Source organism: Sminthopsis crassicaudata, chromosome 2, assembly GCF_048593235.1.
Source record: "Sminthopsis crassicaudata isolate SCR6 chromosome 2, ASM4859323v1, whole genome shotgun sequence".
NCBI classification, from domain to species: Eukaryota; Metazoa; Chordata; class Mammalia; order Dasyuromorphia; family Dasyuridae; genus Sminthopsis; species Sminthopsis crassicaudata.
The window spans coordinates 436,574,299-436,592,951 of record NC_133618.1 but is presented as its reverse complement, the minus strand read 5'-3'; the positions used below and the strand labels follow the sequence as shown (position 1 = coordinate 436,592,951).

Genomic DNA, 18,653 nt, shown 5'->3' with positions numbered 1-18,653 from the left:
GGATGACTGGGCGTGGGTTTTCGGCCCACGACAGAATAAAGCGGAGCCAGGGCAGGGGCACCTCTCCCAAAAGCCCTTCAGGGTGGGGGGCGGCAGAGATGAGGGGATGCAGCGGGGGCCCGAACGCACGGATCTGGGCCAGGTCCGAGGCGTCACAAGCGGTGCAGGGGAGACACCTCCGGGCACTCTGCCTGGCACAAGCATGGGGGGGGGGGGGAAGGGGCAGAGATGACCGAAAGGTCCGGGCCACGAGACAAGACTAGGGAGAAGGCGGTCAGGGTCCGTGGCTCAAGCTGGGAGCGGACCCGAGCAGCCCGCCCCGTCCGTCCGTCCCGTCTTGTCCCGTCCAGTTCCGTCCCCCTCGTTTATTCCCAGCCGCGCTGCGCCCGTCCCGTGACGACTCCTCACCTGCCTCCCACAGGACACCGATCATCAGCCACAGGCTCCGGCTCCAGACGCCCCCTCTCTTCATTTCCAGCGGCCGTCCGCTCGGCGAGGCTGGGTGTGCGGCGGCGCCGCTGGCTGCGCTGCGCTGGGCTGCGCTGCACTGCACCGCCGTCCAGTCGCGGCCAGTCCACTCCTCTCCTCTACGTGCCTGTGCCCGCCATGGGGCGGGGCCGAGGGCGGGGCCGGGTCTGGAGGAGGGGGGCGGGTGGGGAACTCCCGCCAGGAGGGGCAAAGGGCGGAGGGAGTCCGGCTCCCGGACCTGACCAGGCCGGGACTGCCCCTGAATTGTCCGCCCGGTCCAGTTGCGGGGAGACGGAGAGTGTGCAAGGGCGTGGAGCCTGCATAGCCAGAGTACCTGCACTTCAGGGGGAAGGGGGTTGCTAGGCTGGATGACTGCTGTCAGCTTTAGGAAAGACCCGGGTAACCGAAGCCGACCCACTGGGGCAGCCGGGGTGGCGGCTGCATCTTATTAGAAGCAGAAGGAATTGGGGATGTTTAAACTAGAGAAGAAAATATTCAGGTGGGATGGTCCTCGGAGGGAAGAGAATCGTCCCTCCAGGTATTTGAAGGATTGCATTGTGGAAAGCGATGAGATCGCTCCTGTCTTGGGAGGACAGACGGAGGAGCAGAGGGAGGAAAGTTGCCAAGTGGCAGATTTCCGTTCAATGACGGATAACTTCCTTTCAATCAGAGCTGTCCCACAATGGGCTGCTTCTGTAGGTGATGAGCTCCCATCACTGGAACCGCTAACGCACGAGCTTCTTGCACACATTCCTCCCTCAGAGAATCAAAGCTCTCGAGATAACTCTAAATGAGCAGCTGTTAAGACTAAAGCGTGATCCCTCCCAGGAACAACAGCATATTGGAAGTGGGATGTGTAAAGATCGAAACTTTTTCGGTGCCGTGAGTTGGAAGGGAGCAGAGGCTAGGGCCGACTTCTCCTTGCAGTGGTGATCCTGGCCAAGGAAAGGAAACGCTTCTGGGGGGAGGGGAAGGGGGAAATCCCTTCCTTTCCCCATCCCGCTCTTTCTCAGCCACTGGCCTCCACTGCTCGGCTGATTTGTACCGCAGGGATTCCTAGCTTGAGGAGAAAGGGCTGGTAGCAGCTCTTTATTCTCTAGGAATCGGCCCCAATAGAGGAGTACGGAGCCCCTATCTTCATGCCTTCTGCCACTGAAGAAACGCATTGAAAAAAGTTGAAGCAGGAAGTGCCATAGTGTCTATAGCACTGACCTCGAGTCAGGAAGATCTGAGTTCAAATGCAGCCCCAAACAATTTCTACCTATGTAATCTTGCAGGCAAATTACTTAATCTCTGCCTCAGTTTCTTCAACTGTAAAATGGAAATATTAATAATAATTCCTATCTACCCCGTTGTTGTGAAGGTTAAATGAGATGATATCTGTAAAAAAAAAAAAAAAAAAAAAAAAGCTTAACCCAATGCCTGTTACATAATAGATGATGTAAAAATGCTTAATTTCCTTCTTTTCTCCTCCCTAAACACCAATTATGTGAAAATCACTATGCTCATTGCCAGGAGTGGTAGAGATGGCAGGAAACAGAAAGAGCCCCATCTCCCTTTACCTGAATCAAATTAGGAAAGTGAAAAGGAGGCTGGGATAAGGGGCCTGGGCGGATTTGATCAGTGAAGGCTGTGAGATTCTGAGGAAGGGGCCACAGAGTTGGGGGTCCTGCACACCTAGCAGCTGAGTCTTGCTCTAGATACTGGGTCCCCATTGTTCTGAGCATTACGCCTGGAATATGAGATGATTAGTCTATCAGCTCTGACTTTCCCACCCAAACCCAAGCCTGGTGGGGGTTCTCACTTTTCTAGGAACTCATCATTTTCCTAGTTTTCTTTTCCTTCTTTGGGTTTCATCTTCACTCCAGAATATATTCTGGGACTGGGATATCTCTCTGTTTTCTCAATGCACTTGAACAAACATTTATTAAGCAACTACTGTGCACAGAGTCCTGTTCTACAATTAGGGGAGACAGATACTTTTGATAAGACTTAGTTCCTGCCCTCATGGAACTTATATTCTTTTGGAGAGTAATACATATAGTTTACTATAAAATAGTTACATGAGAAGTACATTAGAGTGTAAAAATGTTATTTGATATGGTTGGAAGACAGGTTCATACTGAAAGGTAGAATCAGGGAAAACTTACTGGAGGAAGTAGCCTTTGAGTCGAGCTTGGGGGGGGGGATTCTTAGAGGGGAAGAAAAGGCATTCCAGGCAGAAGTAAAATAGGAGTAAAATTATAGAGTAGGAAAAATTATTTGGAGGCTGGCAGTTTTCTTAGGTTGGAAATTGGAATTAATGTCAGGAAATAATATGAGATGAAGCAGGAAAAATAGGTGGTCCAAGATTGTGAAGGGCATTTAATGCCAGGCAAAGGGGTTTGAATTCTGTTGAGTGGACAACAGGGAGTCATCCAAAGGTCTTGCAGAGGGGTAATGTGACCAAGTTTATGTTTAAGAAAAATTAATCTGGTAGCAATATGAATAAGGAGAGGATGGTAACTATTAGGTAGGTGGTAGGTGGCAGTGGGAATAGAGAAGGTCAGGATTCAAAAGCAGTTACAGATATAGAATCAACAGGTCCTGGTGACATTGGCTATGAAAAATGAGGAAGAAGTAAATTTTAAAAATAACCTTCAAGAAAGATTATGACAAATATTGGAGGGGATGTGGGAAAACTGGGACACTAATACACTGTTGGAGAGATTCAAGCTTTCTGGAGAGTATTTTGGAACGATGCCCAAAAGGTTATCAAACTGTGCATATCCTTTGGTCCAGTAGTGTGTCTACTGGGTTTTGTATCCTAAAGAGATCTTAAAGGAGGGAAAGGGACCCACACGTGCAAAAATGTTTGTGACAACCCTCTTTGTAGTAGCAAAAAACTGGAAACTGAGTGGATGCCCATAAATTGGAGAATGGCTGAACAAGTTATGGTATTTGAATGTTATGGAATATTATTGTTCTATAAGAAATGATCATCAGGATGATTTCAGAAAGGCCTGGAGAGAACTGATACTAAGTGAAATGAGTAGAACCAGGAGATCATTATATACAGTAATAACAAGATTATACGAGGATCAATTCTGATGGACGTGGCTGTCGTCAGCAATGAGGTGATTCAGACCAGTTCCGATGGTCTTGTGATGAAGAAAGCTATCTGCATCCAGAGAGAAGACAGTGGAAACTGAATGTGGACCACAACATAGTATTTTTTAATATGACTTTTTATTTACCAGATATATGCATGGGTAATTTTACAGCATTGACAATTGCCAGATCTTTTGTTCCAATTTTTCCCCTCCTTCTCCCTTTTCCCTCCCCCAGATGGCAGGTTGACCAATACATGTTAAATATGTTAAAGTATGAATTAAATACAATATATGTACAAAATGAATCAGACTTTGAAATAATTTACAATTAGCCTGTGAAGGAAGTAAAAATGCAGGTGGACAAAAATAGAGGGATTGGGAATTCTATGTAGTGGTTCATAGTCATCTCCCAGAGTTCTTTCGCTGGGTGTAGCTGGTTCAGTTCATTATTTCTCTATTGGAACTGATTTGATTCCTCTCATTGTTGAAGAGGGCCACTTCCATCAGAATTGATCATCATATAGTATTGTTGCACAACATAGTACTTTCACTCTTGTTGTTTGCTTGCATTTTGTTTTCTTTCTTATTTTGTTTTCCTTTTGGATCTGATTTTTCTTGGACAACATGATATTTGTGAAAATATGTATAGAGGAATTGAAAAAAAAAGTTTGTAACATGGATGCCATTAGATCATTAATAAAACTGAGACATTAAAAAATAACCTTCAAGGTTATGAACTTTGGAGATGGACTAAATACTTGTGTTACACACAAAAATATTGGAGTCAGAAAGGTTTGAGGTGGGAGAGAGAAAATAACTCTTTTTATACCTGGAAGGGATGCCTGTTTATGCTCAGCTGCCCTCTTTAACCCTAGGTCTATCTTGATCAAGGTCAGCTTGCCTAAGGGAGATGGCCAGACAACAGTGGAGGCGGGGGAGGGAATGACAGAAAAATAAACCAATTTATTGTTGTTACCCAAAAAGAAAGTCCAGCCCTCTCTTCCTTCCCTCTGTCCTTGGGCTGAGTGGAGGGGGGGATTCCTGTAGGAAGCCCCCATTGACCTCTGCAGCCTGGCCTCCTTCCCTCTGCTTCTCCTCACTAAGAGCAATGAACAGCAGCCAGAGAAATAGCTAGAGTTGGTGGAGAAAGGAGTGGGGAGATTCTGAGCAGAAAGAAAACAAGGAGACAATGATAAATATAGAAGAGAGAGGGAGACAAAGACAAAAAGGGAGAGAAAGAGGGAGAAAGATAAAAAAACACACAATAAAAAAAAGATAAAAGACAAAATACTCAGCAAGGAAAAGAGGGGGAAAAAAAGAAGATACCTTAATATATGTAGAAAGAGAATACAGAGAAAGAGATTTTTAAAAAAGAAGAGGAAAGTATTTGAGGGTTGAGTGGAAAGAGACAGTTGAGACCCTTCTCTGATTGCCCTGGGTGCTCTGAGGCTTTAGCTGCAATAGTATGAGCACAGGAATGGAAGGATGCTGGGAAAGGGAGGAGTGGAGGGTAGGTGGCTCTCTCCAAAGATGTTACCTATCTACGTTTCTGGTTTAACTCTGTGTTAGCAAGTTGGTAGAGTATGGCTATAGATGGCCTTGGGAATGAGAGGAGCCAAACAAATACCATTGTACCCGCAGGATGGAAGCTGCCACCTACTGGGAGAAAGGGGAACTCGGAATAAGATCTGGGATTTCCCTCTGTTATTTCCACAGGCCCCTGTCCCAGATTGGGGGAACAAACTCTATAGAAGGGAAAAGCCTCAGAAATGCTTTATTTCCCTGGATTTTATTCCAAAGTTAGAATAGCACTCCCTTTCAAGAAACTATTAACTTTACCCTTTTACTCCCCCCAACTCATATCCCACACCCTATAATGTTTGAGTAATTTGTAATTCCTAAGCAGGAGATAATTAGGCAAAGGATTCATTTATTGATTGACAGGAGCATGGTTATAATTGCATCTTCCTCCCCTTCTTTCTTCTCATCTTCATCATCTATCACAGGAGAATAAAAGTGTGACTTAAGAGTCAAAAGACTTGGCTTTTAGCCTTGCTTTGCCACTAACTTACTCTGTGACCTTGATCAAGCCAGTTAGCGAGAACTAAGCAACCTATTTATGGGTAAAGATGTTTATCCAATTTGTTATATATAATAAGTAAATACTGAAACATAGCCCTGTATTAAATTAGAACTTGGAGGAGTAGTAAAAATGAAGATGGTAATGAGTCAATAAGCAGGTATTATAAGTGAGTATATATAATATATAATCTTATTTAATCCTCACAACAAACTCATAAGATAAATATCATTATTTTATTTTTCCATTTTACAGATGAGGAAAATGGGGCTAGAAATGTTAAATGATTTGCCCAATCATATTGCTTGTAAATGGTTGGGCAAGCAAATGGAAAATGAATAGATGTCCATCAATTGTGGAATGACTGAATAAGTTGTGGTATATAAAGATAATGAAATATTATTGTTCTATAAAAAGAATGAACAAGGTGATTATAGAAAAGCCTGGAAAGATTTACATGAACTGATGCTGAGTGAAACAAGCAGAACCAGGAATACATTGTACACAATAATAACAAGAATGTGCAATAATCAACTATGAAAGACTTGGTTCTTCTTAGTGGTTCAGTAATCCAAAGCAATAGACTTTGGATGGAAAATGCCATCTGCATACATAAAAAAAAAGAACTATAGAGATTGAATGTAAATCAACACATGCTATGTTCTTTTTTTCTGGTTTTTTTCATCTCTCCCATGGTTTTTCCCTTTTGCTCTGATTTTTTTTCTCCCAACATGATTCATAAAGCAATATGTATTAAAAATAAATAAATTAAAACATGAATGCAAAATAAAAAAGAGAAAGAGAGGAGCTCAGGAAATAATGAAACAAAATAAAGAATATTAAACCAAAAAAAAAAAAAGGAAATATTTGGCCAAGATTTGAACTCAAGTATATCTTCACTGTAAGTTCCTCATTTCATCAATTATGTTACAGAACATGGTGAATACTACCCTCAGGGACCAATAGCTTATCTTGAAGGTCCAGTAGATCAGTGACCAGAGACCTTGACAGGACGACTATGGCCAGGGATGAAGGTTGAGCTATTATTCCCACTATGAACAAACAGCTTTTCTGGCCTCTTCAGAAGTGTCATGATATATCACTGAGTAGTGGTGTAAAATGTACATTCTCTCAGACAGACATATAGAATGTGCTGATATAATACAGATACCACTATTATTCTGGAACTTCTTTCACTTGGATAAAAGAGACGACAGCTAGAATGTGATCAGAGCCTTCTGCAGAATGAATGAGCACCCTGAACTCACATCATTTAATCTCCTACCATCCCTTGGGGCCAGAATAGTTTAAGCACATTCTTACATTCTTTTTGCAGCCTCATTGGGAATGATGTGGGGGTGTAAGAGTATATGGAGAATTTTCTTTACAGTTTTGGGCTTCTGGAAGACAAACAAGTTGTCTTTGTGTCCTAACTGCTAGCACATCATTTCCAATAAGATACCAGGTCAGCTGGCTTATTAGATGCATTCCATAGTCCTAGGCCAGCCTCTAGCAATCTGTCCATTAATCCATCTTAAAAGAATGTTGAGAAAAGGGATGACACCCTGCTTCAATCACAACTACTCACTTCCTTAGTGACCTGGTCTGGCCCATAGGGCAGCTAACTGACCTTGGCTGGCAGTTCTGACCTCTCAAGAAGCCCATTATTCCTCTGATTTTTCATTCTTCCTTACCACCGCTATATTCAGTCATTGGCCAAGTCTTCTTCCTCCATCTTCACACACAAAGAATAAGTAATATTCTTACAGTACAAGTCTTATTACATCACTTTCCTATGCAAAGACCTCTGGTCTAATGTTTAATGGCACAGGCAGGATTTGGACTCAGGCCTTCACTCCAAATCCAAAGTCATTTTCCATTGTACCATATTGCGCCTAAGATATAACATACATTTTCTTGTTTGACAATTCAGCCCTTCACAATTTGACTCTAGCTTATCATTCTAGGCTTATTAAATATTACTCTTCATGTACCCTATATTTCAGTCAAACTATTTTACATGATGTTCTTGTGCATAATAGTCCATTTCACTGAATATCCCTGGAATGCTTTTCTCTTATCTTTACTTCTTAGAATACATCCATTAATAGTGAATCTGTCCAAGTGTTGTGTTTTGGGCTCTCTTCTCCCAATTTATAATTTCAATTAGTGTCTCATTAAGTTAAACTGATTTAACTACCATCTCTATGGAGATGATTCTCAGATCTGTTGATCCACCCCTTGATCTCCAATCTTTCATCTCTACTAGATGTTTCAAACTGGATGTGCTGTAGGTATTTTAAATTTGACATGTCTAAAAGTGAATTCATTATCTTCACCCTTTACTCCACCCCAAGTCCTCACTTCTTCCTAAATTCTCTATTACTGTTAAGAATATCACCATTTTAGGGAGGGAGGGGAAAATTTGGAAAAGTGAATACAAGGAATAATGTTGTAAAAAAAATTACCCATGCATATGTACTGTCAAAAAATTATAATTATAAAATAAATAAATAAATAAGAGAATATCACCATTTTCCTAATTACCCATGCTGACAACCTATGTCATCCTCAATTCCTAACTCTCTCTCAACCTCCTCCCCCCACCTCCACACATGCCATCTATTGCCAAATTCTATTGATTTTTATTCTGCTTATATTTCTTGTGTATTTTCTTTGTATATACAAAGAATATTTCTTATTTCTTTCCTCTGACATTGCTACTATTCTAGAGTAGGACCTCATTCTTTCATGCCTAGACTATTGCAGTAACATGCTCATTGATCTTTTTGTCTCTAGTTGCCTCAATGCAATATATCCTGCACTCTGATATCCTAAAGTATAAGCCTGACTGTGTCACCTTCCTATTCTGTCAACTCCAGAGCTCATTGTTTTTTCCAGGATCAAATATAAAATTCTCTACTTGACTTTCAAAGCCTCTCATTGCTCCATTTTGAGTTGGGCCTCCCAGGGCCTCCTTGGACATAATATCACCCCCATTACACCAGTCCCTCATATTAAACTTCCAAAAACCTTATTAGATACCTCTCTCAATAGACTCTCTCTTGAATCACTGATAGCCTGCCTAGATTCATTCTAAAGTGAATAGCATACTTCCACCTTTATACTCTCCCAATCCCATTGATTTTGAATTCTCAGCTGCAGATGTAAAACTCTGGTTTTCATCCCCATTTATCTTCTTTTTTATTCCTCAACTCTCCCATCTCAGTTGTCCCACTCAAGATAAGTCTGCTCCTTCTACTGTACCTTCAGGGATGCCTTCTCCATAATTAACAAACTTACTTTGATCTTAATCCTCTTCTTTTCTCACTACATCAATCTTCTGACACAAATGAAGGCCTAGCTTCTTCTTGATGATACTTCTTTATCATCACCCTACTCATTACTAGTTACACTTTCTCTCATAATCACTTAACTTACTGGACATGCTAGCAGGGGTTCTCAAACTACAGCCTGTGGGCCAAATGTGACCCACTGAGGACGTTTATACCAGCCAGGTTAAGGCAAACGGGCTGAGAGGCAGAGACGGAGTGTGAGGTTTTGTTTTTACTATAATCCGGCCTCTAACAGTCTGAGGGACAGTGAACTGGCCCCCTATTTAAAAAGTTTGAGGACCACTGTGCTAAGAGATAACAATACTCCTTATTCACCAGTGCCACTTCCATATTTTCTGTCTTCTATTACACTTAGGACCTTATCTTCCTTTGAAATTATACTAGATATATATCATCCAATCTAGATCTAGTCCCTAGAATACTCTCCTTCCTTCTCTAATGAGCTTAGTGCTAATTTAATATCTTCTTCTTTTCCCTAACTCCTATGCTAATACTACACAACTTCCATATATATGTTGAATCTCTATAATTTATCTCTCTAGTTTCCCAATCTACTCAATTCCCATCACCTATTCCTCTACTTCACTTCTGCTACAGAGATGGTTATTCTCTTCACTTTGCCATCATCACTCACAAGTGTTTTGTTTCCATAAATTCTGAAATTGTTTTATAGGATCATAATCTATTATCATTCTATATCTTCCTATCTTTTACAGTCTCTAACCTATTCTTTGTCCTCATCACAAGTTCTCTATCCTTCATCTTTCAGTTCTTTCTTAGGCCATCACCCCCACCCTGGCTGCACCCACACAGAGACATCATTCTCTCTGTATTCTCTTACTATTTGTTTAATTACTCCTTAGTTTGTTTTATTTTGCCTCCTTATCTATGTTATATCTGCTAATCATTGGTGTTTAACAAGGCACTATCCTGGGCTCCTATGCTATCTCTCTTGCTGATATCACTAGCTTCAATGGGTTCAATTTTCATCTCTACATAGATTCATCTATGTAGATGATTCCCAGTTTTATGTAACCAAGTTCTAATCTCTCCCCTAAGTCATAGTCTTGCATCACCACCTGCCTCAATAAGCATTAAAAACAGATTTTTAAAAATTGTTTTTCCCCCAACCCAAACATCTTTTAATTTTTTTTTATTACTGTTGAGGGCATTACCATCCTGCTGTCTACTCTGGCTTGGAACTTTGGAGTTGTCCTTAACTCTTTATTCTATCTTATCTCATATATCCAATCCTCATCACTTCTTGCCTGGATGATTGCAATAACCTTTTTATTTAAAAATAATCCTTATTGATCTTTCTCTGTTTGTCTGTCTCTCTGTCTCAGTCTCTGTCTCTGCCTCTCTCTCGTTTCTCTCTCTTTACATTATCAAAATCTCAATAGCCCTTTATCTTCTGGTCCTAGATTGTCATTCCATATAGCAAACAATATTTTCAAAGATAAAGAAATAAAAAGAAGTTAGAAAAAAATCATCAAAACTGATCAATATATCTGCAAAGTCCGAAAACATATGCAACTTACCATACTCATGGACACTCTTCCTCTAAAATGGGATCAGAACATCTTAAGTTTTCTTTAGAGGCATACTTACTCTTTATAATTTTGAACCATTCACTTTAAGTAGCTCTTTCCATTTACATTATAGTCACTATGTACACTGTTTTTTTTGGCTCTGCTTATTTCCTTCTTTATAAGTTCATATACATCTTTCTATGCTTTTTTTTGTATTCCTTTTTTTGTCATTTCTTGTGGGACACAGTCATTCCATTACATTCATGTACCATTATTTGTTCAGCCATTCTTCTATTTATGAGTATCTGATTTCTTTCTAATTCTTTGCTGTCACATACAAAGAATGGAGGGATGTTATCACTGGAAAATAAGAGGGATATAGATAGATGTACATGTATATCTATCTGTCTATGGTATATATAGGCATAAATAAAATGAGAACCACTTTCACATCTCCAAGTTTCACTTTGTTAACTTGTAAAATGAGGATAATCATACTTACACTGCTCACTTTTAATAATTGTCATTAGGAAAGATAATGAGCCAGCCAGGCACTGTGCTAAGTGCTGTGGGTAGAAAGAAAAGCACAAACCCCTATACCCAATGAATTTATATTCTAATGGAAGAGACAAATATAAAAATAAGAAAATAACTATGTTAGACAAAGTGAATGAAGTTAGTCAAAGAGTGAGGCTTGCTGCTGAAATACTTCTTTAATTATAAGTCTACTACTGGAATGTCTGGGTCAAAGGGTATGAACATTTTAGTCATTTTATTTGCACAATTTTAATTTGCTTTCTAAAATTGTTTAATGGATTCACAACTCCACTAGCAATGCAACTGTTTCTCCACAATGCCTCTGACATTTACTTCCCATATTTTGTCTTTTTCAATTTTTATAGTGTAAGGCAAAATCTCTGGGTTGTTTTGATATACATTTCTCTAGTTATTAGTTGTTTGGATAATTCTTAAATATAGTTGTTAATAGCTTGCAATTCTTCTTTTGAGAAAGGTTTGTTCATTTTTTGACCATTTTATCTATTGGAAAATGGCTTTTGATTACACATACACTGCTCTGTTCGGCATTTACAGGAGAAAACAAACATTTAATAAGCAATTATCATTCACTAGATATTGTGTTAAGTAATTTACAGTATTATCTCATGTGATCCTCCCAATAATCCTGGTAGGTAGTGTTATTATTATCCCCATTCTGAGGCAAACAGAGACTAAGTGATTTGTTCAGGATCACACAGCTAATAAGTATCTGAGGATGAATTTGAATTCAAGTCTTCCTGATTCCAGACCTCCCATTTTTTTCACCAAGCTGTCTCTTTGAAACTTTTCATAACCATTTCCACTCATATCTCATATGCTACTCATAACAACTATTAAAAATGAGCAGTATAAGTATGATTATCCTCATTTTACAGGTTAAGAAACTGAAGCTTGGAGAGGTTAAAGTATTTTTATTTTATTTATGTCTATATATGCATTTTATATATATATATATACACACATACATATGCATATCTTTCACTCTTACTTTCCAATGATAACATCCCTCCAATAGGCATAAATAACCTTGTAACAATCATAGTCAAGCAAAAAAAAAAATCTAAAACAAACCCCAAACCCAAAAGGAAACCCCAGAATACTTTGGTCATTTTGGAAAATGCATACCTCATTTTGTACCTATAGTACCACCTCTTTTTCAAGACACGAGAGGCATGCTTTGCCATCAGTCCTGTAAAATTACACTGTTTCTAATGCTCTTTTCGCTAAACTCAAATAGTAAGATATCCCTCTGATTTGTTTTTCTTTTTTTTTTTTTTTTTTTTTTTTTTGGAGAAAAAATATTTTTTTTAATTTTTTTTTATTATATATATATATATATTTTATAATATTATCCCTTGTATTCATTTTTCCAAATTACCCCCCCTCCCTCTATTCCCTCCCCCCGACGACAGGCAATACCATACATTTTACATGTGTTACAATATAGTCTAGGTACAATACATGTGTGCGAATATCATTTTCTTGTTGCACAATAAACATTAGAATCCGAAGGTACATGCAACCTGGGCAGTCAGATATTAGTGCTAACAATTTACATTCACTTCCCAGTGTTTCTTCTCTGGGTGCAGCTACCCCTGTCCATCATTGATCAACTGGAAGTGAGTTGGATCTTCTTTATGTTGAAGATTTCCACTTCCATCAGAATACATCCCCATACAGTATTGTTGTTGAAGTGTACAGTGATCTTCTGGTTCTGCTCATTTCACTCAGCATCAGTTGATTTAAGTCTCTCCAGGCCTCTCTATATTCCTCCTGCTGGTCATTTCTTACCGAGCAATAATATTCCATAACCTTCATATACCACAATTTACCCAACCATTCTCCAATTGATGGACATCCATTCATCTTCCAGTTTCTAGCTACAACAAAAAGAGCTGCCACAAACATTTTGGCACATATATGTCTCTTTCCGCTCTTTAGTATTTCTTTGGGATATAATCCCAGTAGTAGCGCTGCTGGGTCAAAGGGTATGCACAGTTTGATAACTTTTTGGGTGATTTGTTTTTCTTGTTGAGTTATTTTAGTTATGTTCGACTCTTTGTGAACCCATTTGGAGTTTTCTTGGCAAAGACACTGAAATGATTTGCTACATCCTTCTCTAGTTCGTTATAGATGAGGAAACTAAGGCAAACAGGATCAATGACTTTCCCATGGCCACACAGCTAGTCAGTGTTTGAGGTCAGATTTGAACTTAGATGTGACTTCAAGCTCACCACTCTATCCATTTTGCTACCTAGCTGCCCACATATTGACTTGGAAATTAACATATTTCTATGTTAATTTGCATATTTGTGTGTAACAATTTAACATATTTTAAATTAACATATTTAACATATTTAACACATTTAATATTAAATTAATATAATTCTATGTTGTGTGGAATTTTTGTTTATTTTGTTAAACATATCTCAATCATATTTTAATCTTGTTTGGCTTCCTTCATCTCTCATTCTTCTTTTCCTATTTTTTAGTATTCTTAATCAGATGGAGTGAGTACAGTCCCTATTCAGTATCTGTGTACATATTGTTTCCCCCAAGTAAAAGGTAAACTTCTCGAGGGCAGAGATTATTTCAATGTTGTCTTTGTATGTCTAATATATAGCATAGTGATCACGGTCAGTGACCACAAAAGACCAGCACTAATGAGATCTTGGGGTGATGCTATCACATCTAGTGGCCATGAGACTTGAATATTATCCAATATGAAAAATCATAGAAATAAATCCTATGAATGGCTTGTAAGATGAGTCCATGTGCATTATGTCCATATGCATGTTTATTGGTATAAATAGGGTTCTTTTGCAGTTATTAGCATGAGGACTCTGCATTGGTCTATAAATTCTAAGCTGAGGGGCAGAACATTAGCACTGACTAAAAGCTCTCAAAACACAGCCATAATGAGTGGGACACAAGCTCAGACAAAAGATATATTTAGATATATAGCACCAGGCAGTTTCAGGAAGTTCTTAAATTACAGGCTCACTAATACTGGAAGACTAACCCACAGGCAAAAGTGGATGCCAAGCATAGCCAGAACATTCAGGACACTTTGTGGGAGAGAGAAACAAAATAGATATATAGCTCCTTTAGTTGCATTCCAAGGTGTCAATCTACTGTGGAAGATATATAGTGACATGCCCACTATAGGGAAATCTCCCATGCATCCTAATAATGTAATTGTGCATTCTTTTCTTGGTCTCTAGAAATTCCTCTGGATCAGATTCACCTTCCAGAGGCAGACTTCTACAACAGTGGCCTCCTTAAACTCACCACTGCCTAAATTAACCATGTTGTAAACCAACATGAAGGAGAAAGGCAGCTCAGTCCCTCAGCCTGATTCCTTGGAAGTGCTTGGCTCAGAGTTCTCAGCCTTCCCATTGCCCCTGGCCAGGGTGCTGACACTGCAGAGACTAAACAAACTGGGCTTGAGTGAATTATAAGATCATAGGACTAGTAGATTTAGAGCTGGAAAAGACCTTGGAGGTCATCTTGTCAAAACCTTTCATTTTGAAGGACCAGAGATTTACCCACAGAAAGTTAGTGAGGCAACAAGCCCTATTAAGCAACACTATATGCCAGATAACCATTAAGTGCTGGGATATAAAATGCTGGGCAAAAACAATCCCTAACTTCAAAGAGTTCACATTCTAAAGGGGACGACAACATGTAAATAACTAGATACACACACAATATAGATGGAAGGTATTCTTAGAGGAGAAGGCTCTAGCAGCAGGGCTGGGGGTAGGGAACATAGAGAAAAGCCTTCCTGCAGAAGGTGAGATTTGAGCTGAGGATTTCCTGTGATTTCCAAATTCAAAGTCTCAGGCCTCATAAGCAATTCCCATTGTTTCCATTGTCTGGTTTTGTGGAATTGTTTTGTTTCTGGCTCCTGAAAAGTTGAAATGATGGTGGTGGAATAGCAGGAAAGGGGCAGAATATGCTCAGATTAGTCTACAAACATTAGTTTTTAAGTACAAGGGGTCTGACCATGCAATCTTTATTAAATACCCAGTGAGCCACTATCCTAATGGAGGAATGGAGCTATTTCCAGTCAGATTATAAAGAAAAACAGAGGACATAAAAAAGTTGTAGCTAAATGGATGGAAATTTGAAAGGTTTCCTTGAAAAGCTGACCAAAGTATTTGGTAGGGCTTATGTTGCATTTTGTTTTTTGACATTGGAATAGGAGGAAACTCTTCTACCAATGCAACTCACACTCTTAGAGTTTCCTGGGCACAGTGAGAAGTTAAAAGACTTACCTAGGGTCACCCACTCAATATGTGCCAGAGAAGCCTCTTGACACCAAGGCTGGCAAGTATTTTTGAGGAGCATAAGGAAATATCATGAAAACCCTTGCTGATCATGCACCAACATCAATGGCAGCTGATGAGGCAGACAAATTCTGACCTTGACATGGTCCTCTAAGAGGAGCTGATGTATACTCTTATACTGTGTGATTATATTATAGAATTGGACGTGGGAGAGAAAAGATGGTAAATAGTTATACTGTATAGTGTAGGATAGAAGCCTTTCATCACAGAATTTTACTGTATTGGTTTCTAATGTAATTGGAGCTGCCCAAAGCAGGCCTAGAGACAGGTTTTTAGAGATCAAATAGTGGTTTAATTAATCATTTTCAGAGTGAGGAATGCAGTTTGCAAACTGGAAGTTTTCCTGGGCAGAAGATCCCAGCAGCAAAAGCATAGATTTTATACAAAATCATAAGGGGGAGGAGAGATGGAAGATAGATTACAATACAATCATTTTCAGGGCCTGAGTGGTTTCCATGACAAGCCCACTACTGCAGGACAATATGTTGTGGGAACAGTTCTCAAATGATTGTTTCAGTTCCTGGGGGGGTCATTATTTGGTGGGGGACAGGACCAGAGTTCTGTGACAGAAACAGGTTCTGCAATTTTTGATTCACTTCACTTAACATACACAAAAGGGAGATGTCAAGAATTGATTGATTATTTCAAGCTACATTTTAAGACTTTGACTTCCAAGTTAGAATCTGCTGGGGAAATGGCAAATCTGAAAATCTAGATTATTAGTGTGTTCATTGTACATATCATACTGATATTGTGAAAATCATAATTTCCTTTTATACACCTTAAACCTGTACATCAAGAATATTTTCAGGGAGCAGTTAGGTGGCGCAGTGGATAGAGCACCAGCCCTAAATTCAGGAGGACCCGAGTTCAAATCTGGTCTCAGACACTTAACACCTCCTAGCTGTGTGACCCTGGGCAAGTCACTTAACCCCAGCCTCAGGGGGGAAAAATTAAGAATTAAAATTAAAATTAAAAAAAAAGAATATTTTCATCAGCAAGAGAGTCAGAAGGTCTGGAGAGGGACAAATCATATCATAACCTTGGAAGCTGGCTGTTTGTCATTCTGGTTGTTTATCCTTAGATTTGGGCATTTGCATAAAGGAAGTCACTGTATCACTCACCACTAAAGGCCTGATAGAAGCATTTATAAGTAAAAGCAAAAGGATTCTGTTCAAGAACATGTGGGACTTCAGTCATGCATCCACAATAGGTTCGGGACTCTCAGTTCCAATATACTCAGTGACATGTTAATAGGACAACAGATTCATAGATCTGGAGATGGAAGGGATCTCAGAGACCATTAATGCCTTTGTTTCACTGATGAGAAAACTGAGACTCAGAGGGATTAGGTGACTTGCCCAGAGTCACAGAAGTATTGTCATAAATGGCAATTGAAGCTGAGTATTTTTACTTCAGAGCTAGAGTTCTCCAATGTACTCAACTATGCCTCTTCTCCAAAGGGAGGTGCTCTGTACCACTTAGGATTACAGACCTTCTCTGAATCATTACAGCTTCTCTGCAGAGAAATAACTTACAAATTGGCGTGGAGAAGGAATAAAAGAGTTTGGGGTAAGTATCTCTGAGTACACATGATTATATTTGATTATATTTGTTATAGGCACAAAATGGGAATTGTCTCCTGAGTTCAAATCCCACATCAGAACACTGATGATGATGAAATTGATGATGAATTTTTCTCAGCATGATGGCATAATCACAGGATTCTACCTCTTAGTCCTTAGAATACTTGCTATGTGTTGAAGAACTATTCAGTTGGTTCCTAACCTATAAGTCATGATATGACTCTAACTTGAATCTTAAGTTTAGAAGAGATCTCAGAATCCATTTAGTCCAATTTATTTCTCACCAAGAATCCCTTTTATAATGTTTTTGATAACTGGCCATTCATTTTTTCAATTAATTATCTCTAGTGACAGGGAACTCATTACTTCCAGCTATAGCCCATTCCATTTTTTGGATAGTTCAAATTTGCAAATTTTTCAATTACGTCTAATTTAAACCTGTCTCTTCAACCAATTGCTCCTAGTTCTATTCTCTGGGGCCAAGAAGAACAAGTCTAATCCCTCTTCTGTATGTTAGTTCTTCAAATACTTGAAGATGACTACCATGCATTCCTCAAGTCTTCTCTTCTTTAGGCTAAACATCCCTTTCAAACATCATCTCTCAAGTGATCTTCAAGAACATTCTTCATCTTGGTTGCCCTCCTGTGATAGTCTTTAGCTTATTAACATCCTTCCCAAAACCAGTGCTCAGAATAGAATAAAATATTCTAAGATGTGATCTGACAAAATTAGAAGATAGGACATTACTTCCTGTATTCTAAAGACTATGCTTCTCTTAATGCTGCCTAAGATGACAATTTTTGGGGTTACTGTCACATTATTGACTAAGATCAGACTTCTTGTCCACTGAAACCCCCAGGTCTTTCTCATATAAACTATTGTCTAGATCCATCTCACCTCCATCTCCAGTCATCCTGATCTATATCTTGCCCCTGGATCCAGATGACTCGAGAGGAGAAAGTAAGGCTGGTGACTTTGTATAGTTTTCACTCACTTAAATCCAATTGTCATGGCATCACCTTGTCTAACTATACCTCTTCCATTAAGTACTTGAAAAGTTAATTATGGTTGTTTTAAGCATATGTTCCTATGTTGTTCTCTATTACATTTTATCTTACTAGATTCAGGCTGTTGGTATGGAATGTTCTTGACTTTGTCATATTAACTATCCCTCTCAGTTTTGAACCATCTGTAAGTCTAATAGAAATGCCACATATTCATAAAAAATTTTAACAGATTAGGACTAGGGACCAATTCCATAGGAACTGCACTGGAGTTTTCTTTCTAAATTGACACTCATTTCTTTCTGATATCTCAGATATTCAACCAGTTCTAACTTTCTTTAACTATATTATCATTTAGCCCATATGTCCCTATCTTGTCAATCTTGGTTAACTAAGTCCATTGCATTCCCCTGTTCTGTGGCTCTAATAGCCATATTATATTATACCATATATAATATCACTTGATATTATATCATAAAAGCCATGAATAGGTCATAACCTGTTCTTGATGAAGTTATGTTGGGTTTTTTGTGATCATGATTTCCTTGTGAATATCTACTACTAAACCATAATTTTAATAATGGATTCAAGAATTTTCCCAGAAATCAAAAGCATATAGCTTGCT

At 39.1% G+C, this 18,653-nt stretch overlaps 1 protein-coding gene across 1 annotated transcript in view; it reads right to left on the bottom strand.

The window, feature by feature from the left end:
• The window catches only part of FLT4 (fms related receptor tyrosine kinase 4), a 111,323-nt gene extending 110,736 nt beyond the window's left edge, over positions 1 to 587 (bottom strand). Inside the window, exon 1 of the mRNA XM_074292345.1 lies at positions 409 to 587. Coding sequence (XP_074148446.1) covers positions 409 to 472 — 64 coding nt within the window. The 5' untranslated portion in view covers positions 473 to 587. The remainder of the gene's footprint in view (positions 1 to 408) is intronic.
• Between the last annotated feature and the right edge of the window lie 18,066 nt (positions 588 to 18,653).